This window comes from Lepidothrix coronata, unplaced genomic scaffold (assembly GCF_001604755.1).
Source record: "Lepidothrix coronata isolate B3197 unplaced genomic scaffold, Lepidothrix_coronata-1.0 Scaffold77, whole genome shotgun sequence".
Classification (NCBI taxonomy): Eukaryota; Metazoa; Chordata; class Aves; order Passeriformes; family Pipridae; genus Lepidothrix; species Lepidothrix coronata.
In genome coordinates this window covers 534,492-553,658 of record NW_016690257.1, presented here as the reverse complement: position 1 = coordinate 553,658, position 19,167 = coordinate 534,492, and the positions used below count along the sequence as shown (strand labels likewise).

The window sequence follows — 19,167 nt, the reverse complement described above, 5'->3', positions numbered from 1 at the left end:
GACTCCTCCTAAACAGAGCACAATAGTCTCAAACTTTGAGGCTCTTCAAAGTGAAGCAGCACAAATCTCTCTGAGTTTGAGTATTTTCGCTACTTTCCACCTCAGTTTCAGCAGATGGAAGTTTGCCTTTGGTAATTAGACAAAGCCACCAAAAATGCAAAAGGAATTAGCTTTTCAAACAATGGAGCCTCCACAATCTTGGTAAAAGTTCCCTGAGCAGAACTCCTTTAAAAAGCAGCATTCTGACCTATTCTTTCGAAAATAACAAAAAAAGCATTCAAATATGACACTCCTGAAGTAGGACAAAAACAGTTCTTATCCTTTTCTCTGCTCACAACTAGCAAGGAAAAAGAGCTGAACGTTTCCCTATGTCTGCAAGCGGCACCATTTCTATGCTGCAGCGATTCTGTAGAGCTTTTTAATCAATTATATTGCCCTTCTTCCCTCCTACGTTCGACTTTCAAGTTCCCACGAAACACAGCAAGCATCCTTAAATGAGTCAAAACATTAACATTTAAACTTGCAAACAACTAAGACCGCCACCTAAAACAGCTGTAACTACAGAAAATACTGGAATGTAATAGAAATACAACTAACTTGTACTGGCACCACAGGGTGCTACTAAGGAGTGATGTAACTAGATCACAGTATTTCATTTTTTCCCCATATGCATTTATAGTTTTTAATGAAGTGAAAATGCACTGATAACAACCAGATGTTCAGCTATGGATACCAGCTCTTAACAAGCTGCTGAAAGAAGCCTTTATAATTCAAAGCTTTGGGAGCTCTATCCTGCAACAAAACGTTAGCAACAGTTTCTACATAAAAGTCATACAATTAAATTAAATACTAATGTTGCATCTTTTTGCCGACTATGCAGTTTTAATCATTAGTGCACACTCTTGAGTGCTAAGATTAACAAAACCAAAGAAAAAGCAGAGTATCCATAACATTCCCAAGGGAATCATAAATCAAACATCGACACACGGTAACACAAATGTTATAAGGGACTGTATAAGTCTAATTCTTGAAAAGCAATAATGCTGTATTTTCTATAAAATTAAACCTGAAACCTTGTTCCCTGGCATTCTGTACAAAGCCGCACAGCCTGTTTTTCAAAAAGGTAATTCAAGATCTTTTTAATACCTCTCAGACACAGCACTAAAATGCTGCACAGTCCCAGAGTCCCTTCTGCAACCTATTTCTGCCTTAAAGCATATTTGCCTTTTCCAGTACAAGCTAACTTTGAGAAATACTTTAATTCATTGTAGAAAACTGAGACACTCCTAAATGTGCTCTGCTATACATCTCTGCAGCCTTTCCCAACAAAAACCAATTACGTTTCATAATAAGGGATACAGAGAGGTGGGTTACACATTTGCCATTTATCTAGTTCCCCATCCCCCACCTTCCTTATTAGCTCTGAGCTAGGCCGCCCACCTGCAATTTCCAAGTACTTCCGTAGGTTGTTTTGTACTCAGAAATGAGCTTATTCTGCCAGGGCTGCTACTAGAGCAAGCTGAGAGGTGAGCAAGCTCTGCCCATGCTTGGGAAGGACTTGAGCCTTCATGAATTCAGTGTCCCTGCCAAGCCCAAACTCTTACACTTAGAATCCTGGAATGGTTTGGGTTGGGAGGAAACTTAAAGCAGGGACACCTTCCACTAGAACAGGTTACTCCAAATCCCATCCAACCTGGCCTTGGACACTTCCACAGATCCAGGGGCAGACACAGCTGCTATGGGAAACCTGTGCCAGGACCTCACCACCCTCACAGACAACAATTCCTTCCCAATATCCCATCTAACCCTGCCCTCTGGCAGTGGGAAGCCATTCCCTTTGTCCTGTCCCTCCATCCCTTGTCCCCAGTCCCTCTCCAGCTCTCCTGGAGCCCCTTTAGGTCCTGGAAGGGGCTCTCAGGTCTCCCTGGATCCTTCTCTTCTCCAGGTGAACCCCCCCAGCTCTCCCAGCCTGGCTCCAGAGCAGAGGGGCTCCAGCCCTTGGAGCATCTCCGTGGCCTCCTCTGGACTCTCTCCAGCAGCTCCACGTCCCTGTGCTGTTGTTCCCCAGGGCTGGAGGCAGCTCTGCAGGGGGGTCTCACCTGAGAGTGCAGAGGGGCAGAATCCCCCCCTCCCCTGCTGCCCATGCTGTGGGATCAGCCCAGGGCATGGGGGGTTTCAGGGCTGGGTCATGTCCAGCCTCTCCCCCACCAGACCCCAGGACCTTCTCCCCAGGGCCGCCCTCCCTGGAAAACACCACACACAGGTATCCCAAGCACCTGATGTGACACTCAGAACCCGTCCAAAAGCAAGGAGTGCTGTTGCACAGGTACCTCTCCTCCTGCATTCTGGGCACGGAGATGGGTCTTCCCTTCTTCAGAAATAATGTTAAAGTTTCAGTGAAGGACAAAAACAGAAGCTTAAACTGGGGTGCAGAGAAGCAATATATTAAGACAGCAGCTGCCAGCTGTATCCACTCCTTCACCAAACCGGATCTACAGAGCCCAAGGGACACACTAATTGTGACAATCCTGTTAAGGCTATTGAATGCTCCTAACAAAATCTTTGCTGTTCTGAATGACACTTCAAAGACAGGCTCAGCATAGAGATTTTAATGGTCTGCCACAACAAAAATTCATCTTTAATAGCAGCTCTACAGACACACGCTCTGTTACAGTGCCACTGTAAGCTCCCAAAGCTGCCTGTCCTCTAGTAGGTGATCCTAAGTCTGACACAGAAATTATTACAAGTTTGAATATTTCATGTATTCCGCTCAGTCTATTCCTTCCCCAAATTCACATACTAGGTTTGTAATTCTCTCGATTTATTCCAGCTGAAGACAGAAATTATCTATCCCCTTGATGTAAAGTTGGAAAAGAATCTACAGTGATTCAGGGACAGCGAGGTAAGCAAAAGGTAAACTCACTACTAAAACAATCCTGACCATTTTCCTGAAAAAAATCAGTATTGCAGTAATGTCTTAAAACATCTCTATGAAGAAGAAATTTGGATTGTCTGTTAGAGAAACAAAGGTTTTCCCATATCTCCTTTCCCCTACCCTACCTCCCCTTTGATGATATGGGAATAAAATTTTTAGTTAAGGCCATATCACATTGTTAAACATATTCTAATGGTAAACAAGGTAATAATATACGCTTTTTAAAGTGTTAGTATCTTATTAATAATTCAGCAGCATGCTACTTCAGGAAAAAATTAGCTAAGAAAACAAAACAAAACAAAAATCTTCCACATCTGTCTCTTACGAAAAGTTTTTGATATAAACGAATACTAAAGATTATGGACAGGCTTTATAACTTTTTTTCTTCAATAAGCCATTATTATCACTAGATTATACAGCAAACCAAGTGCTTTCAACAGCTGCTTCCACTCCCAGCAACTTCATTCACACAGGAACAGAGATGCTGGCAGGTTCAGCTGCTGAAAGGGGGTGAAGAACAATCACGCCAGTAAATCTTCTTCTGCCAGAAAAGGCAGAATAAATGATATTGGGCTCCACACACACATTGGTACTTCCAAGAAAGACAAATAAAACCCTGAAGGATTTATGAACTTGCCCGTGTATCACAGTCCTTTCAGCCCTTTGTACTTCCTCTAATCTGCTCCGAACAAAGAGTGTATCTGTTCCAGGAAGTCCTGACAAGCTCTGCGGAACGACACTGAATCATACCACTAACTCATTACACACTACCTACACAAAACCCTCCTGTGATGTTGACAGAGCCGTATTTAATGAGAGGAATGTTTCAAAAAGCATTTCATCTTTGTCAGTTCTCCAGCCAAAAGAACAATTCCAAGTACAAAATCAGCAGAGATTGTAACACATAATCTGAAACTCTTTCAGAGCTGAGAATCTTCAACTGGGGCACTGCATTTTAGGCACAGACTATATTGCAATTTAACACTGAAGACACTGCTAACACTGTCTTCAGTAAAGTTTATCTTGGGGAAAAAAGGTGAAAACTCATCAGAACAGGTATGGAAGAACACTTATTTCCGAAGAACAAAGTAAGGTCCCCTGCATATAACACTGAAGTATGGTTTATGTCACATATGCCAGAGAGATGTGGAATCAACATCTCTCAAACACAGCAGATGCCTGAAAAAAAGAGCCATGTAAACAAATCTGCAGATCTACAGAAACATTCCACTTACTCATTTCTCTTCCTCAGACATCAATTCGCTGGTATTTCAGAAATCAGTACCAAATAAGTGACATGATTTATTTTTGCCGTTTAAAACCCCACTCAACTGCAGAGGAACTTTAGTTTTCACCTCTCTGCATCCCCCAGAGACGAAGTGACACCTCCAATGTACCATCAGCACAACCCCTTCCACCAGTAGCTGGATGTGTCCTGACAGAGGTACCTGAAACGAACGTCAAAACTCCTCCAAAACTATATGGAATAACTCCTGTTGATGGTGTGAAGTGTGTGTGAGATGCTCACCATGTAGTTCTGCCAACAGAACATTCAGGGCTGGCACTGACAGCAGGGTATCATTACCAGTACTGCACCATCATGTGGAACATTCACGTGCAAGTATTTAAACACTGTAAACCCATCGCTACAAGTTTCATATTGTCTCAAATGGTCAGTTTATACAAGAAGGCTGAAAAAAAATTTAAAAAGCCAACTTACAAGAGTGGAATTTCAACAATAAGCTGGATGAGGCAACACAGCAACTCTTCTATGAGGTCTTCACACTCTGCTCCTGAAAACAATCACATCAAAAGATTTCTTGATTTTCAAATACCAAAAGAAAACAAAGCTTTAAGAACACAGATTCACATAGTCAATATTTAAATTAAGGAACAAACACTACAAGAGAAGTTCCACCTGTTAAAGGAGATGGGATTTTTATCCTGAAATAGAAGGCACCTGGGATTATCACCAGAGAAAATGGTGATGTCTTCACTTTTTTACATAAAACAAACAACTAATAACACGTGCATGAATTAAATGAGATGGTGGTATTGTAGGAATATGCTAATATTTAGCACATCAAGCCTTACTTTACTACTTGCATAAGGTCATATAAAACAGTGTTATTACTAACAGTTGAACTAATCACTACTGACTTCTCACTGGTCCACTGTCAAATTTCTCAAAATTCCCATCACTTCACACATTTTCCTCCCCCCTTTTGCTAAATCAAGTGGAGAATAATCAGAGACAGATAGAAAACACTTTCATTTGTCTAACATACACTGAATATTCTAAATTGTGACCTGTCAAAAGAATGCAGCTACAGAGCACATCACTGCTGCTCTCGAGTAATGTACATACAGTTTTTTTCATTAATATATCTTTACTTATTGAAGAGGTTTTACACATATCAATGACAAGTAAGTGCATTTTAAGGGAACAGAAATTATTCTCTAGTCATACACAATGCGGCAAAATGCATGAAATGATTCAAAATTATATTAAAACATTCAGCTGTTCTAAGCAATAAAACTGGTGGTATTTTACATCAGCACTGCAATTTTTAAAAGCAACGGCAAAAAAAAAAAAAAAGACTTGTAAGACTCACCGAGGAAAAAGCTTATTAAACCACCTGAAGTTTTCATATAATACTAAAAAAACCCAGAAGATAAATCTTTTGGCTCATCAGGATTTTTTCTGCTTTCAAAAATAAAATTATGAAGAGAAACTTACAGCACCATAAAGAAGTGGAGGAGTTTATGGTGGTGAATGGCTTAAGAGCAGGCATAGTTTATCCCCTGCATTACAGCACTGCAGCAAAATAATTACCCAAATGCCTGTTTATTTTGTATTTTCCAATAAGTCTTGCCATAAACACAACATTATAGCCAGGTTACAACAGTTTTACTCTGTTTAACCCAAGTTTGTTCTTGAGCCCAGGACTCAATTTTAAGAAGCACACCGGGGGGAATATTCACAACAAAGCAAAATTATTTCTTTCCACAACTGATTTATTAAAAACACATTAAAAATTGTCACCTAGTGAACTGCACATTCTAAAGGAAATCAGTTTTTTATCACGGAAACGTGGTTTCCTTTATATAGAATCCCTCATGAGTAACACAATGTAGCTCCTGTTAGTAAAAACCGAGAACTGCTTGGAGTATTTAACCTTGGACAGAAACCACAGCCAATAATGGAGCCCAGATAATGTATTCTAAAGTAACTTGAATGTGACATTTTCCTCAGGCTTTCTGAATCTAGAAAATGCTTATAAAGCAAAACTTCTGCTAGTTCCCAGCAGGTACCTAATTTTTTCTCTTGACAACAGAGGAAAGGGAATTGAGAAAAAAGGATGAAAAAAGCAAAGTGAACGAGTTCTTAAGATATTGTTTCTTCCACCATACTACGCACACAACTCATCTGAAGAGAGAATAATGTTATTTGAATACGAAAAAAGGCTTTTCCCCCAAGACTATATTCAAAATGAAGGAAGAAAATATTGGGTTAGCACAGTCACATAGAATAGATGATGTCTGGTTTGGTTTTTTTTTAAAAAAAAGCTTAATTGCTGTAATCAATGTCATTCAGCTACAATAATTAATGTGTCCTTTTCCCCATTGGGGCACAGCATTCTTGTTTAATTTTCATCTTGCCAAGACAATGAGGAGGATACAAGCCAAATCTATAACGTGAGAGAGAGCCATAAACATGGAACACTCTGTGTTTTGACAAACAATGCCTCTTTCAATAGCAGGATAAAGACAATACACACAAGACTCATTCACATTAATAGATCACATACTTGGATCAAAGACACGTGTAAAGCCTTGGGGGAAATAAGTAAAGGGTGAACCTGTCCAGATAAGATTAAAGCAGACTCACAGAGAGAGGAATCATAGGTGCATCTTCCAAACTCCACTGCAGAACTGCAAACACACTCAGGCTTTAAAATGTTCAGTTATGCTAAAGTACCATTTTTACATCAGCTATGTTTAAGTCCTCAAACACTCAAACACATGGATTACTTAAATTCGCAGGTAATTTGCTAGGTTTTTACTTTTTGGTGGGGTTTGTTTGGTTTGGTTTATATATTTTTATATATATAAATACATATATTATATATTATATATAAATATATATTATATAAATATATAATATATATTATATATAATTATATATATATATAAATTTTTTTATACACACACACTTTTCCAAAGCTACACACCTTTCAGACACTGGATTAGCACACAGTGCACAGGCAAAATGGCTTATCCAGAAGAAACTGTACATGCCAGGAGGTTCCACTTCTAGCAAAACCACCTCCATCCTTGGCCATGACACAGAGTCCAACATCACAACAGTCTTTCTTCTCAAGAACCAAACCACTACGTTGCCAAGACCTGATCTGAGCTGCTGTAGCAGCTGGATGTGCCTGATATTAATAAGATATTCAGGCATAGCAAGGTATATCCTCACCTTAGATGCCACTTGTTTTTCTGCCCTGTTGCTCATACAGATAGGACAGAACCTCCTCACAATTAATGAGATAAATCATTTGTTGCAGAACAGAATTAAGGCTTCCTTGGGTTTTGTGGTTTGATCTTCAGCTCTGAGGACTCTCAGGAACTCCCAACTTCCATTTAAGAGTCCTAATAATAAGTACATAAATTAATTGCCATCCCTCATTTCCTTTATGTGACAGCTGAACACTCACAAAATCATTTAAGGGTTGCAGTAAATGTGTTATTATTTATTCCCTCCTCTAAGTCCTCTTACTTGCTTTAATACACCAGGAAGAGCCCACAGCAGCCTTGTGATAAAACAATTTCTTCACAGAGAGTGGATAAAGCTTCCTATTACAGCTCAGGGAATAGGTTAAATGAATTGGTGGTCTGATTCAGAATACAATACCCAGCATGTGCTCTCTTACACCTCTGAATCACAACACAGCTAAAGACTGTGCAGCAATAATGGGATGCAGACAGTGGAAAGATGAATGATTTGCGTTGGTGAGACTAACTCCAGCTTCAGATCAACAGATGCCAAGTCCAGTTTGGGATTTATTATTATCAGGATTTTTTAGCTGAATCTTAAAAGAATATGGTTTAAGTCTCTGTAAGAATTTTCCTGCAATCAAAATTATGCAATATCCTCCAAAATTATAAGCAAATTCCCAATTATGGATGAAGAGGTAAAGGCTGTACTTCCTGGGCTAAAGAATTGCGTGAAAACTGTCAAAAGGAAGAAATTTCTACTCATGGTATGACTCTTCTGAAGTAAATCAAAAAACAGTGCTGCTAGTGGGGACTAAATGCTGTGCAATTTCTTCACTACAATTTTGTAATGGTCAGCTACAACATATCCATGCACTCAAACATCAAAAAACCCACATTTTATGACAGAAAACACAATTGCACAGCTTTCTTCTGAGTTTAAAACACAGTCTAGCAGGGAAAAGCACAAACAGGACATTCAGAATAAGGTAAAGCACATGAACTGCAAAATCTGGGAGGAGATCAAATATCCCAAGCAGGTGCTGATGCTCTGACTGCAGCGTGAGCATCCCAAGGTGCTCTGAGCTCCCAGGTGCTGTATCTAAACTCAGGGAACACGGCACTGAATATATTATCCAACTAGAAGGATAAAAATGTGATGCTCACAGTTTAAGCAGGCAAACAAACACCACCACAGTGTGATTTCCAAAGGAGTTTTGATGATCCTGAGAAGAACAGTTACCTTTTCTCAGAAAGCTGAGAGACTGAACAAAACATGAAAACGGATCACAGGAAAGAGAGGTTGTTTGTGTTGTTGGGTGGTTGTGCTGTTCTTTTCAGTAACTACTCACCAGGCATTAAGGAAATAAGGAAATTTCAAAATTCAGACACTGTAATAAAGCTTTTATCTATATGGACATTTTATTTACATTATCTAGTAGATATAATACTGTCTTTTATAAGGCTTGTTTTACCATGCTTGCAATCAAAGAATTATAAATAACATCAAGCTCCAGTGAACAAAAAAACAGCAAGGATGACTAAGAACGTAATTTTTAAAAAGCATGTTTGCCAAATACAGTAGAATCTCAGTAAAACTACTTATGAATCTACGTCAACTTCGCAATAACAGGCATGGTCTAGTTTCCAAAGAGTAAAAAATAAAACTTAAAAAAAGCTACACTTGACTTCATTATAGGAAGGTAGTCACCTTATTCCCACACTCTACAGATATTTTGAAAAACCAGTGTGAAAATTTTTAGGAGCCAAACCCTAGTGGCTGTGTAAACTCATCCCATTAGGAACCTCAATACCCTGAGGAAGGATGCAAGAACCATCCCCAACTGGAAACACGAGGAGGAGCCGAGGAGCGGCTCATTTCCTGCCTCCCCAGCAGACCACACACAATTACCTTCCTAATCAACAACATCCCATGAACAATCTGCTCGGAGATAATTGCTAAGTACATTTGCCACCAATATGCACAAAATTATCACTAATAAATGTCACTGTGAATTACAGTCAAGTGCTACTAGACACAGTATAAACACGGATCTACCCCAGTGACAAGAATCACTTTCCATACCACGCTGCGAGGAACTCCCAGAGCAAGGAATAAAGATCACAGGGGTTCAACCTAACAAAAGTATCAGCTTTTCCACCCATCCCACTGGGTTATGCTGTACACTGCAACAAGAGGTGGGCCATTTTTTCAGTCCAGGAACTAACCCACAGCAGTCTGCAGGGATAGCTTATTACAAGCAGGTTTTCCTTTCTAATGCATCAGCGAGCTGACTTCATTCCTGGAGATCACTCATCACAGTTTAAATACATTAAACCATTTCAACATGTAGCACTTAATCTTTTGGCACCAGAATTCTGATTTCCCCAGAGCAGTGGCGGGCGCCAAGGAGTTAAACAGACTTTAACGAGCAGTTTTCACTGCTCAGTGGGTCCTCAACACGCATCCCCCTCGCAGGAAATCCACAGTGAGATCCTTCTGGTTGTCCTCCCACAATCCACTCACACTGTATCAGCGTTCTGAGACATTCTTGCCTTTATGGGGTAAACAACATGCATTTGCAAACTGAACAGCGCCTGGGCCTGGCCCTGGCAGTGCTGGGTTGGCGGCTGGACTCGATGACCACAGAGGGCTTTTCCAACCTCTATGATTCCAGGACTCACAACAAAGAGAAGGAAACCAAGGCTGCCATGCCAGCGTTATCCATCGTGTGCTTTGCAACTCTGTAAGAGCATCCTGACACAGCGCTTTGCAAAGGTTTGTGGCAGGCAGCGTTAACACTCTCTTTTTGCTGTAATCTAACTGATTTTGAATGCATTCATATTATACTTATTCAAAAAGAAAGAACAGGAAAAAAACAGCTGGATTACTTGAGCTTCTTCCCTGCCATCTTCCATCTTGTGTCACACATGCTCCATTTCCTGGAGATGCACCCATTTTTGAACATTCTGCCTAAATTCTTTGGTTTTTCTTGTACTCTTATATAAACTCTTGCCAAGCAGCTGCCTTTTCAATGGATCAAGTCTAACCACAGTACTGTTACCTTCCCTCACTAGATTCCTAAAAATTGCATTAACTCCACTCCGTGGCTGCTGTTGGTTTATGAAAAATATGTGAAAAGAAGCATTAATCTCAATACTGCTGTTCCAACATTAGTATACAGTCAGCTTCACCCTAGTTCTGTTCTGTTCCTCTGAAGAGGACCATTAACACCTTTCAAACTGTGTGAAAATGACAAGTAGGTCTGCAGCATCATTTCTGAACAACTGTTTAAAAATTGCCAAATTAATCCAAACCTCTAGTGCTTAATTCCTAGTTTTAAAGCAAAGTTTGGGATTCTTAGTCCAAACAAAACACAGAATCACAGAATTAATTAGACCCTAAAGGGTCAAAGGCAAAAGACCCTTAAAGTAAGTCCAACCATTAACGTGACTCTTCCAAGTCCAGCACTGAACCGTTTCCCTAAGTGCCACACCTACAAACATGAGAACATTTTATTTTCTCATGGGATGTTTGTTTCACTAGTACTAGTGTGTACCTACCATATGAGCCTGGTCCGGCTTTCTCTTCGTAAGTAAGGTGAAGTTGGAGCTCCTCTTCTGACATTCGACTGATGAATACCTTCAGCAGACAGCAAATAATGAACAGTGCATTGTGAGCCTGCCAGATAAAGAGGTGGCTAGAAAAGAAGCAGAAACAAACAAGAATCAGTAACGCTTCACCAGCAAGCATACATCAAAAACCACAAGAAAATAAGTGCCAGAGTAGACAAAGCCCCTGGAGCTGAAGCAAGGAAAATCCAAACTGCTCAAGCAGGGAGTTCAATTGAAAACTGAAAACACAATGGAAATGTACTTAAAAGTAGTACAGAAAATACAACCTTATTCCCAACGACATTTATAGTTACAAACACCAGAGCTGACAGAAGTATTAGTCTTTGATGGTTCAGCAAACATCTGAAGGTTTCTAGACACTATGGACTCAAGGCATCCAGACACTGGAAAAGTTCCAACAGATTTGAGACCTGAAAGCTTCTCTGGCTCCATGAACCTTATCCCTTCTCCCAGTCAAATAACCTTCAGCTAACCATAGGCATTCATGGACTTCATAAGCACCATACAGCTTTCCTATGCAACTCACACAAATATCTGCCAGGTTTTATGCCTGGAAGGGGAATATAGCTTCATTACATTTTCTTGAGTCCCAATAAGTAACTGCTTGGAAGCCCATGCAACAGCACAGAGTCAACTACCACTTTCAAGGTATCTTTGGATTAAAGCAGCAAAAGCTCTCCAGGCAGGAGCAACTTCTTTCTCCAGATACAAGCAAAAAAACTGATGGCAGTCCTGGGAGCAAGGGGGCACCAAAAAGGAAGTTTTGGTTTTGCAGCCTCAGATCTGATGAGAGTGGGACATTCATCTATGGGGGTCAGGGACCAACTATGGAAAGACTCCTGCAAAAGCCCCACAGTGCTGCACAGGTAACCTTCTGGAATTCTTTCCTACTGCTGAAAGGGGCAAGCAAAACCAGTGGCAGCTGCACAACATGACATGAAAGCAGTATCTCAATACATATTTATACATATATTTATAAATATATATTTTATATATTTATATGTGCTTTTATTATTTATATATTTTAAACATTTCCAAGATAAAATACTGGTTTATTCATTAAGCTTGAGCTAAAAAGCTCAGGTGATTTTTAAACAGCTCTAAACCAGTAGTAATCCTAACTTACACCATTTGTACACAAATATGTTCATCTAAAACACAAATATGTCTTTTTCTTCAGCAACCTATCTACTAATGTACTTAATCTTCTGTGTCTGGAAAAGTACTAGACACTTGTTCTGCTTCAAACCACAATATAAGAGAATTCCAAGGTTTGGTCTGTGAGCATGTTAATGAGTAAAGTAAAAAATACAAGGGCTAGCAACAAAACAAACATTTAAAAAATTATGGCACACAAGCTTTTTCTCCAGGGACTTACTTCTGACATTCTGCCGAAATTTTTAATTCTTTGGTTCTAGAAAGAAAGACTTTAATCAATGACCCAAGGTTTCCTGTCCGAGGATTCTTCTCAACTAGATAAGGAAAAACAAGATACAATTACATAGCATGTCTAAGGTGACACTATTTCATTCAAACAACATACAGAAAAAATCACAAATTTCAATGTCTTAAATATTTCTACATAAAGCACAGTATGCCTTGTTTGGCTGTACAGGTGTTGTTCTTTTAAGATTCTCCAGCACATGATTTACCACTAAATAATTGTTCTCTAAATACTATTCACCCTAGATTTAAAATAGCCCCAAGGTGGGATACTCATACTGCTTCCTTTCCAAGACTTGTCTACACCACAGCAGTCTCCTGTCAAAAAACTGGGCAGGTTTTCACAACTACCTTTTACCTTACTGAAACACCGTTGATCACATTTATATTATTCCTTCCTTTTGTCCTCTGATCCCTTCCCCTTACTGATCAGATTAGAGGGCAGAGGGAAGAAGAGGTAGTAGGGGTGGAATTGTTTGTTTTAAACCTTTCAGTTGTATCATTCTGTAAAACAGCTAATGGCAGAAGTTTCTAAAGGTTTGGGATACACGTAAACACAATCTTTATACTGCTTTAATCTCACTAGTGTAACACGTACAAATAGAATACTGAAGACAGGAATGTGCACGGGGATGCTGGTCCTTAATTTTTCTGGAAAAGCACGTGGAAAAAAAACATGTCACAATTTCTCACCTAAAGACTTGCAGACTGAGATTGTGGCTTCTTCCAAGAGCTTTAAGTCAGTGCTACGGAAGAAAGAAAAGAAAAATGGTTACACAAGCAGTTGGGTTCCTGCACTGGAAGTGAAAATTCATTACAAAACAGTCATAAAATACTTCTACGAAGCACTTAATTTCAGCAATCCATTAGCTGGCAGAGGTCAGCTTGTCCAACCTCCCTGCTAAAGAGAGCCAGCTGCCCAGGACTGTGCCTGGGTGGCTTTGGAGTATCTCCACAAGCTCTCTAGGCAACCCATTCCAGTGCTTGGTCATCCTAATACCAGGCACTGCAACATGTATTCGAAGTACAGCAACTATAAAGCAGGAAACTAACACTCCAAAGTGAACTGTCCAAGTGAAATGCTTCTTCTTCCAAGTAACAAGTGACAGGACAAGAGTAAATGGCCTCAAGTTGTGCCAGGGGAGGTTCACGTTGGATATTCAAGGAAAATTTCTTCATGGAAAGGGTTGTCCAGCTCTGGCATAGCTGTCCCAGGCAGTGGTGGTGTCCCCATCCCTGGAGGGATTTAAAAGCCCTGTGGATGTGGCACCTGGGGACATGGGTTAGTGGTGGCCTTGGCAGTGCTGGGGGAATGGCTGGACTAGATGACCATAGAGCCCCTTTCCAATCTGAGGAATTCTGTGTTACCACTACCTTTGTGGCCCTAGTGCTGTCACGCTTAGTTTGGCACCACTGAAAATACAGCAGCCTACAGAGTGAACTTGATTTTTTTTACAAGAAATTTCATTTGAAATTATATATTTTTAAAGCACGAATTAAAGAAACCTTAACCCAATATTTAACCTCAAGCTAAGCGTTTCCTTGAATTAACATTATTATACTAATGCTACAATCACATCAGAAACACCAAATTTTTTGTAACTTCATTAATTGCCTGTTGATACGCCTCAGAAAACCATCATCCGAGAAGAACAATAAAGCAGTAAAGCAAAACCAGCCAACAACCACTGAAAGTAAACACCATCTGCGTCAAACACATACTTGCAACACTACAAATCTACCAGTGCAGGACAAGTGATACTCAAAAACATCCTCAACAGATGGGAAAACAAGACGAATAACCAGATATTGTCTCCAGTGCCGCACTGAGCCATACGGAGGTGTCTCAATATTAATAACTAAAGGGCACCCTGTCCCATCACCCTCGTCATTAAAATTTCTCACTTCTGTCTAGACTGAATCTTCCCTCTCCTAGCTACTGTGAATCTACCCTCTCCTAGTTTAAAACCATCACCCCCTGTCCTGTCACTGCAGGTCCTACTGCTCAGGGCTTCGGAGGAGACTGTACAGCCCCTACACAGACTGAATTAACTGTATGTAATACAGGCTGAACAATTTCAGAGCTCATGCAGTCACATCCTTGTAATGAAAGGTATGACAACCACCATCCTCAGAATAAACAGGAGAGTGGCAATGTAATGACACCTGAACAGTGCTAAGCCTATAAAGGTTGGTGGTACAGCCTCTGTTGCAGCACTACTCTCACACAAAAATATAGCAAAACTGAATACTGCAATAATTAGATTGCCAAAGTCGCTGTTCCTTCCTAAGCATTAAGTTTTCTGAAGAGTAATCTGATTTATACAAAACTATCAGAGACTAACTCTCTGTCCCACCTGCTCAACCCCATCTCAGCAACCACCTACAGCTCTGCCAGCAACCTAAAAGACAGTGGTGGGGGAAAACAGCCCTCCTTCTTTCTGTTTTTAAATTTAGATTGGTAATACAATCAACCTGAGATTATCAGTGGTGCTGTGTGGGAAGCACCTAAACCCACTCCACTGCCGAAAACCCTGTGGAGATGTGCTCTTGGAAGCTGTGGAGTTTGAGCTGTGACCAAACTCCCGAGGACTAGAAGACATTGGTAGGAACAGCAGCGAAAAGAACTATTTCAAAACCCCTCAATAGGAAATTATTCAAGATAAAGACATCAAACATATTAAGTTTTAAGATGGCTGCAAATTTCCCTGTATACCAGAGTAATTTACTGTGCAGTGAGCTGACAGCTGAGACAGCTCTTCACCTGCAGCTGATGAATATCCTAAGACAACTTTATGCAGATTGGCTTGTCCTGATATCAAATATCAGCATTCGTTCCTCTCTTATGCTTTGAAACATAAGATTCAGAAAGAACAAACTTACACTTTGATACATATTTAAAAACAATGGACTTGGTCTCGAAGGTGGTCTCTTGTTTCAGCACTAAAAACACGCGGAGTAATTAAAAACAAATGGTATTGAGTAAGAACACGCCACCAGCAACTACACACAACAGGTTCATGACAACACAGTTTTCTAGGTCTGTGTGACCTTGCACTGAAAAAAAAAAACAACAAACAAACTTCTAAATTTGCCCAGCTGGCTGCTTGACATCAGGATTTATTCCTTCCTAAGAGCAGGGAGGGTGAATATTGCATAGGACACCAACTCAGTAGAGAATTCTTAAGTACTGAATAATCATCATCTAACACAACGTGACCCACCTCCCACTATTCAAAGATCCTGGGGACACAGTCTGAGTGGTTATTATAATTGCTTCAGGATTTAAACCATAAATGCAGACATGCAGCTTTGAATTATGGTTCATTTTCCCCTCATTTCTAAGCAGTTAGAGTTCAAAGTATAGTGTTCTTACAGATTTTTTTTCTTCCCATTGAGTTATTAAAATCCACACAAAATCCTCAAACAAATTCCACAGAGTTGCCTAATTTCTGCAAGTTGCCAGGATCAAAAACAGTGAAAAACCAAGCAAGGCCTTCAGATCTTCAGCAAAGCTTTTAACACTCGAGTCATTCTTTTTCCTACCAAAATGAAGTGCAATGCTTAAAAACTACCTACAGCCCACTCGCTCTAACTCATACAACAAGAACACAAAATTGAATTTTGCCACACACAAGACACACGAAACTGCCACACACAAAATTTCAGTTCACTCAACAGAAACACCTGGTGAGGAGGAATTTCAGCAGAAACACCACCCCAACACACACACGCACACATACATAGACCAGTGAAATGGTGTTCTTGCACTGAACAGAAGTATTAATACTGTTACCTCCCCGTGGATAGATTCATGGAGAGAGTATGGGGGGGTACAAAAATAGCAGCTCATTCCCAGGTACTTGGGGGCAAGCTTAGCAGTGGCTTTCTTTCCTCTGCTTGGGCAGGAAAGTGAAGTGAGAGACACGGAGGAGTGAGAGACTAGGTATTTTTTTGTGCGGTGAAGAGACAGAAGGTAAATTACAGTAACACTTAGCTAGAAAATGGCAAAGCTAAGAGTCATAAGGTGGCACAAAAGAAATGCTGCAAGCAACTGTGGTACTGACTTTGCTCTACAGTCCCTGTGGAGATGACATCTGGCTAATGAATTAATGTAAGAATGGAAACCTGACACTAAAACATTTGTCTTTTCCTTAACCCACAGAGCAGCACTGGTACTAAATATTCAAACTGTATTTCAGCACAAACAAGAGCCAGCACAGAGCGAAGCTTCTTCACTTCACTGACCAAAAATAAAAGCTCCAGTTTTCTCTAAAAACCCTCAGCTGAGGAATATGGACTGCCTTGTTGTCAAATATGTATACAGACATATATATTTTGAGTCCAGAGTAGGGAACGGAGCTGGGGAAGGGTCTGGAGCACCAGGAGCAGCTGAGGGAGCTGGGGGGGCTCAGCCTGGAGAAAAGGAGGCTCAGGGGGGACCTTCTGGCTCTGCAACTCCCTGACAGGAGGGGGGAGCAGGGGGGGTCGGGCTTTGCTCCCAGGGAACAAGGGACAGGATGAGAGGGAACGGCCTCAAGCTGTGCCAGGGGAGGCTTAGGCTGGATACTGGGAAAATTTCTTCATGGAAAGGGCTGTCAGGCATTGGAAGGGGCTGCCCAGGGCAGTGGTGGAATCCCCGTCCCTGGAGGGATTGAAATGCCACGTGGATGTGGCACTTGGGGACAGGGGTCAGTGGTGGCCTTGGCAGTGCTGGGGAACTGTTGGACTTGATGGCCTTGGAGGGTTTTTCCAACCTAAACAATTCCATGATTTTAGGCAAATATCTGGGAATAACATGGCAGTTTGGGACTAAGTTAAAAATGCATTTACATCGTTCCCCTTCGACACAATATATTTAATTGTAACAAAGTATCTATGGGAGAATCGAGGAAACCACAATCTTTCAGCAAAGCACATGAAAAACCCCACACGTTTTCCAACCTAAACCAGTCTGGGATTCTATGACACGAAACACCAGTTTCAAGCCACGGATCTGTAACAGCATGATCACAATGACCTGGGTGAGTTTGTTCTTGTAATTATGTATTTAAACTGGCACTACCTGAACTAAGCTCCTACCCTGTTTTGGGAAAGCTGTACATATTTACATATTTATCAGTTCTACAATTTTCCAAGGAATGAGCAAAAAGTACCACCTGGTGTAGGGATTCAAACAGGCTGTGACCACAGGGGGGAAACACTGAGGATTTAAAGCAAAATATTCTTAACCACACTGGCTTGACTGGCCCACTTAGATCCAAGCAAGTGTGTGAGGTGCAGAGTTGCTTCCCACACACTTTAGGAAAAAATTCCAGGCTTCACAGGAGTTCCTGCCTCATCCTGTGACCTGATGGTCAGCATTTTCAAAGTACTTCATAAAGGAAAGAAATTATTTTATTTGCTTTTTTTTATGTAGAGGGTTAAGTCCACAGACTTCAGCAAAACTAAAATTAATAATAGCAAAATTTGCTCCCTTGACAGCACAGAATTCTTTAAAGAAAATGGTTTTATCTTGTTTAATTTTAAAGGTATAAAATCAGGAGAGGTTTAACAGTGGCAGTGATTATTGCCTGTAACATCCCAACACCAAGCAGTAAGAGTATTTTGCACACCAATTGCCACTACAAACCCACCTATGCACAGGCAAAATCTATGTGACTCCAGCTACCACTCATCTGTGGTGGAAGTAAAGAGTAACCAAGGATAACCGTTAATTTGTTGGGATTTAATCACTTTGTAGTTGCTGATCAGAGTACAAGGAGTTTCTTCATCAGGGAATGAGTTTTCTGTAAGAAACATCTCCTCAGTGGAGGTGGGAAAGAATGGTAAATCGAGCAGTCTGCCAGTCAAAAAAATTTCATTGTTTTCATTGACTGCAGACTTTTATTTTTGGCTTCAAACTACCAGACAGCTGGATTTTGTGGTCAGCTATTATGGCATATACTGTAAAAAAACATTACTTCCAAAGAGAAGAGGGGGAAAAAAAAAACCAGAAGGAAAAAAACCCAGTAGCATTATGAAGAGGATTATTTTAGAGCAGTTGAATTCAGTTGCTTTACTATAAATTTATTATCAATCAGTCCCACAGACTTGAACAAAACCACAATTACTAGAAGGCAGTGAAAGTTGCTTCCTGACAGCAGTGAACTTTGAAGAACGTGGTCTTATCCCCTTTTAGTTTAACAGCATCACCCCACAAGAGGTTTCAAAGTGGCAGTGACTTTTGTTAAAGTGTCTCAACATGGCAAGAGGAAACATTCTGCATACAAACTGTAATTCCAAACATACCAGGACACCTGCCCTTGGTATGGTAAGAAAAAGACCCAAACCAAAGCAGACAACCACCCCCTTTAAAAAAGGAGGCAGAAAAAAAACCCAAAGGAGTAGCTTTCCTGACTATTTTTCCTCATAGTAGGGCCTTTTTTCTTTGCCATTGAATACAAAACAGGAGAACCAGCCCATTTAGTCAATTCATACTGTGGGAATGCTGATTTTAATGGACTAGTTGGAGGAAAGACATCAAAGAACATAAGGCTGCATATGATTTATTGTAGCACTTTAAAAATGTACCACGTTAAGGCAACATAAAAGCTGCTCATTTTTATGTCTTTCCACTAAAGGCCCATGCACACTATTCCTGAACCAGC

The 19,167-nt window shown here is 40.4% G+C and overlaps 1 protein-coding gene across 4 annotated transcripts in view; it reads right to left on the bottom strand.

Annotated features, from left to right (window-relative positions):
* DYM (dymeclin) overlaps positions 1-19,167 on the bottom strand; it is a 215,479-nt gene that overhangs the window by 178,953 nt on the left and 17,359 nt on the right. For all 4 annotated transcript variants that reach the window (XM_017819757.1, XM_017819758.1, XM_017819760.1 and 1 more), the window contains exons 3-6: positions 13,211-13,263; positions 12,453-12,546; positions 11,003-11,139; positions 4,656-4,728 (exon numbers count right to left, since the gene is read on the bottom strand). In XM_017819757.1, the coding sequence (XP_017675246.1) occupies positions 4,656-4,728; positions 11,003-11,139; positions 12,453-12,546; positions 13,211-13,263 (357 nt within the window). The remainder of the gene's footprint in view (positions 1-4,655; positions 4,729-11,002; positions 11,140-12,452; positions 12,547-13,210; positions 13,264-19,167) is intronic.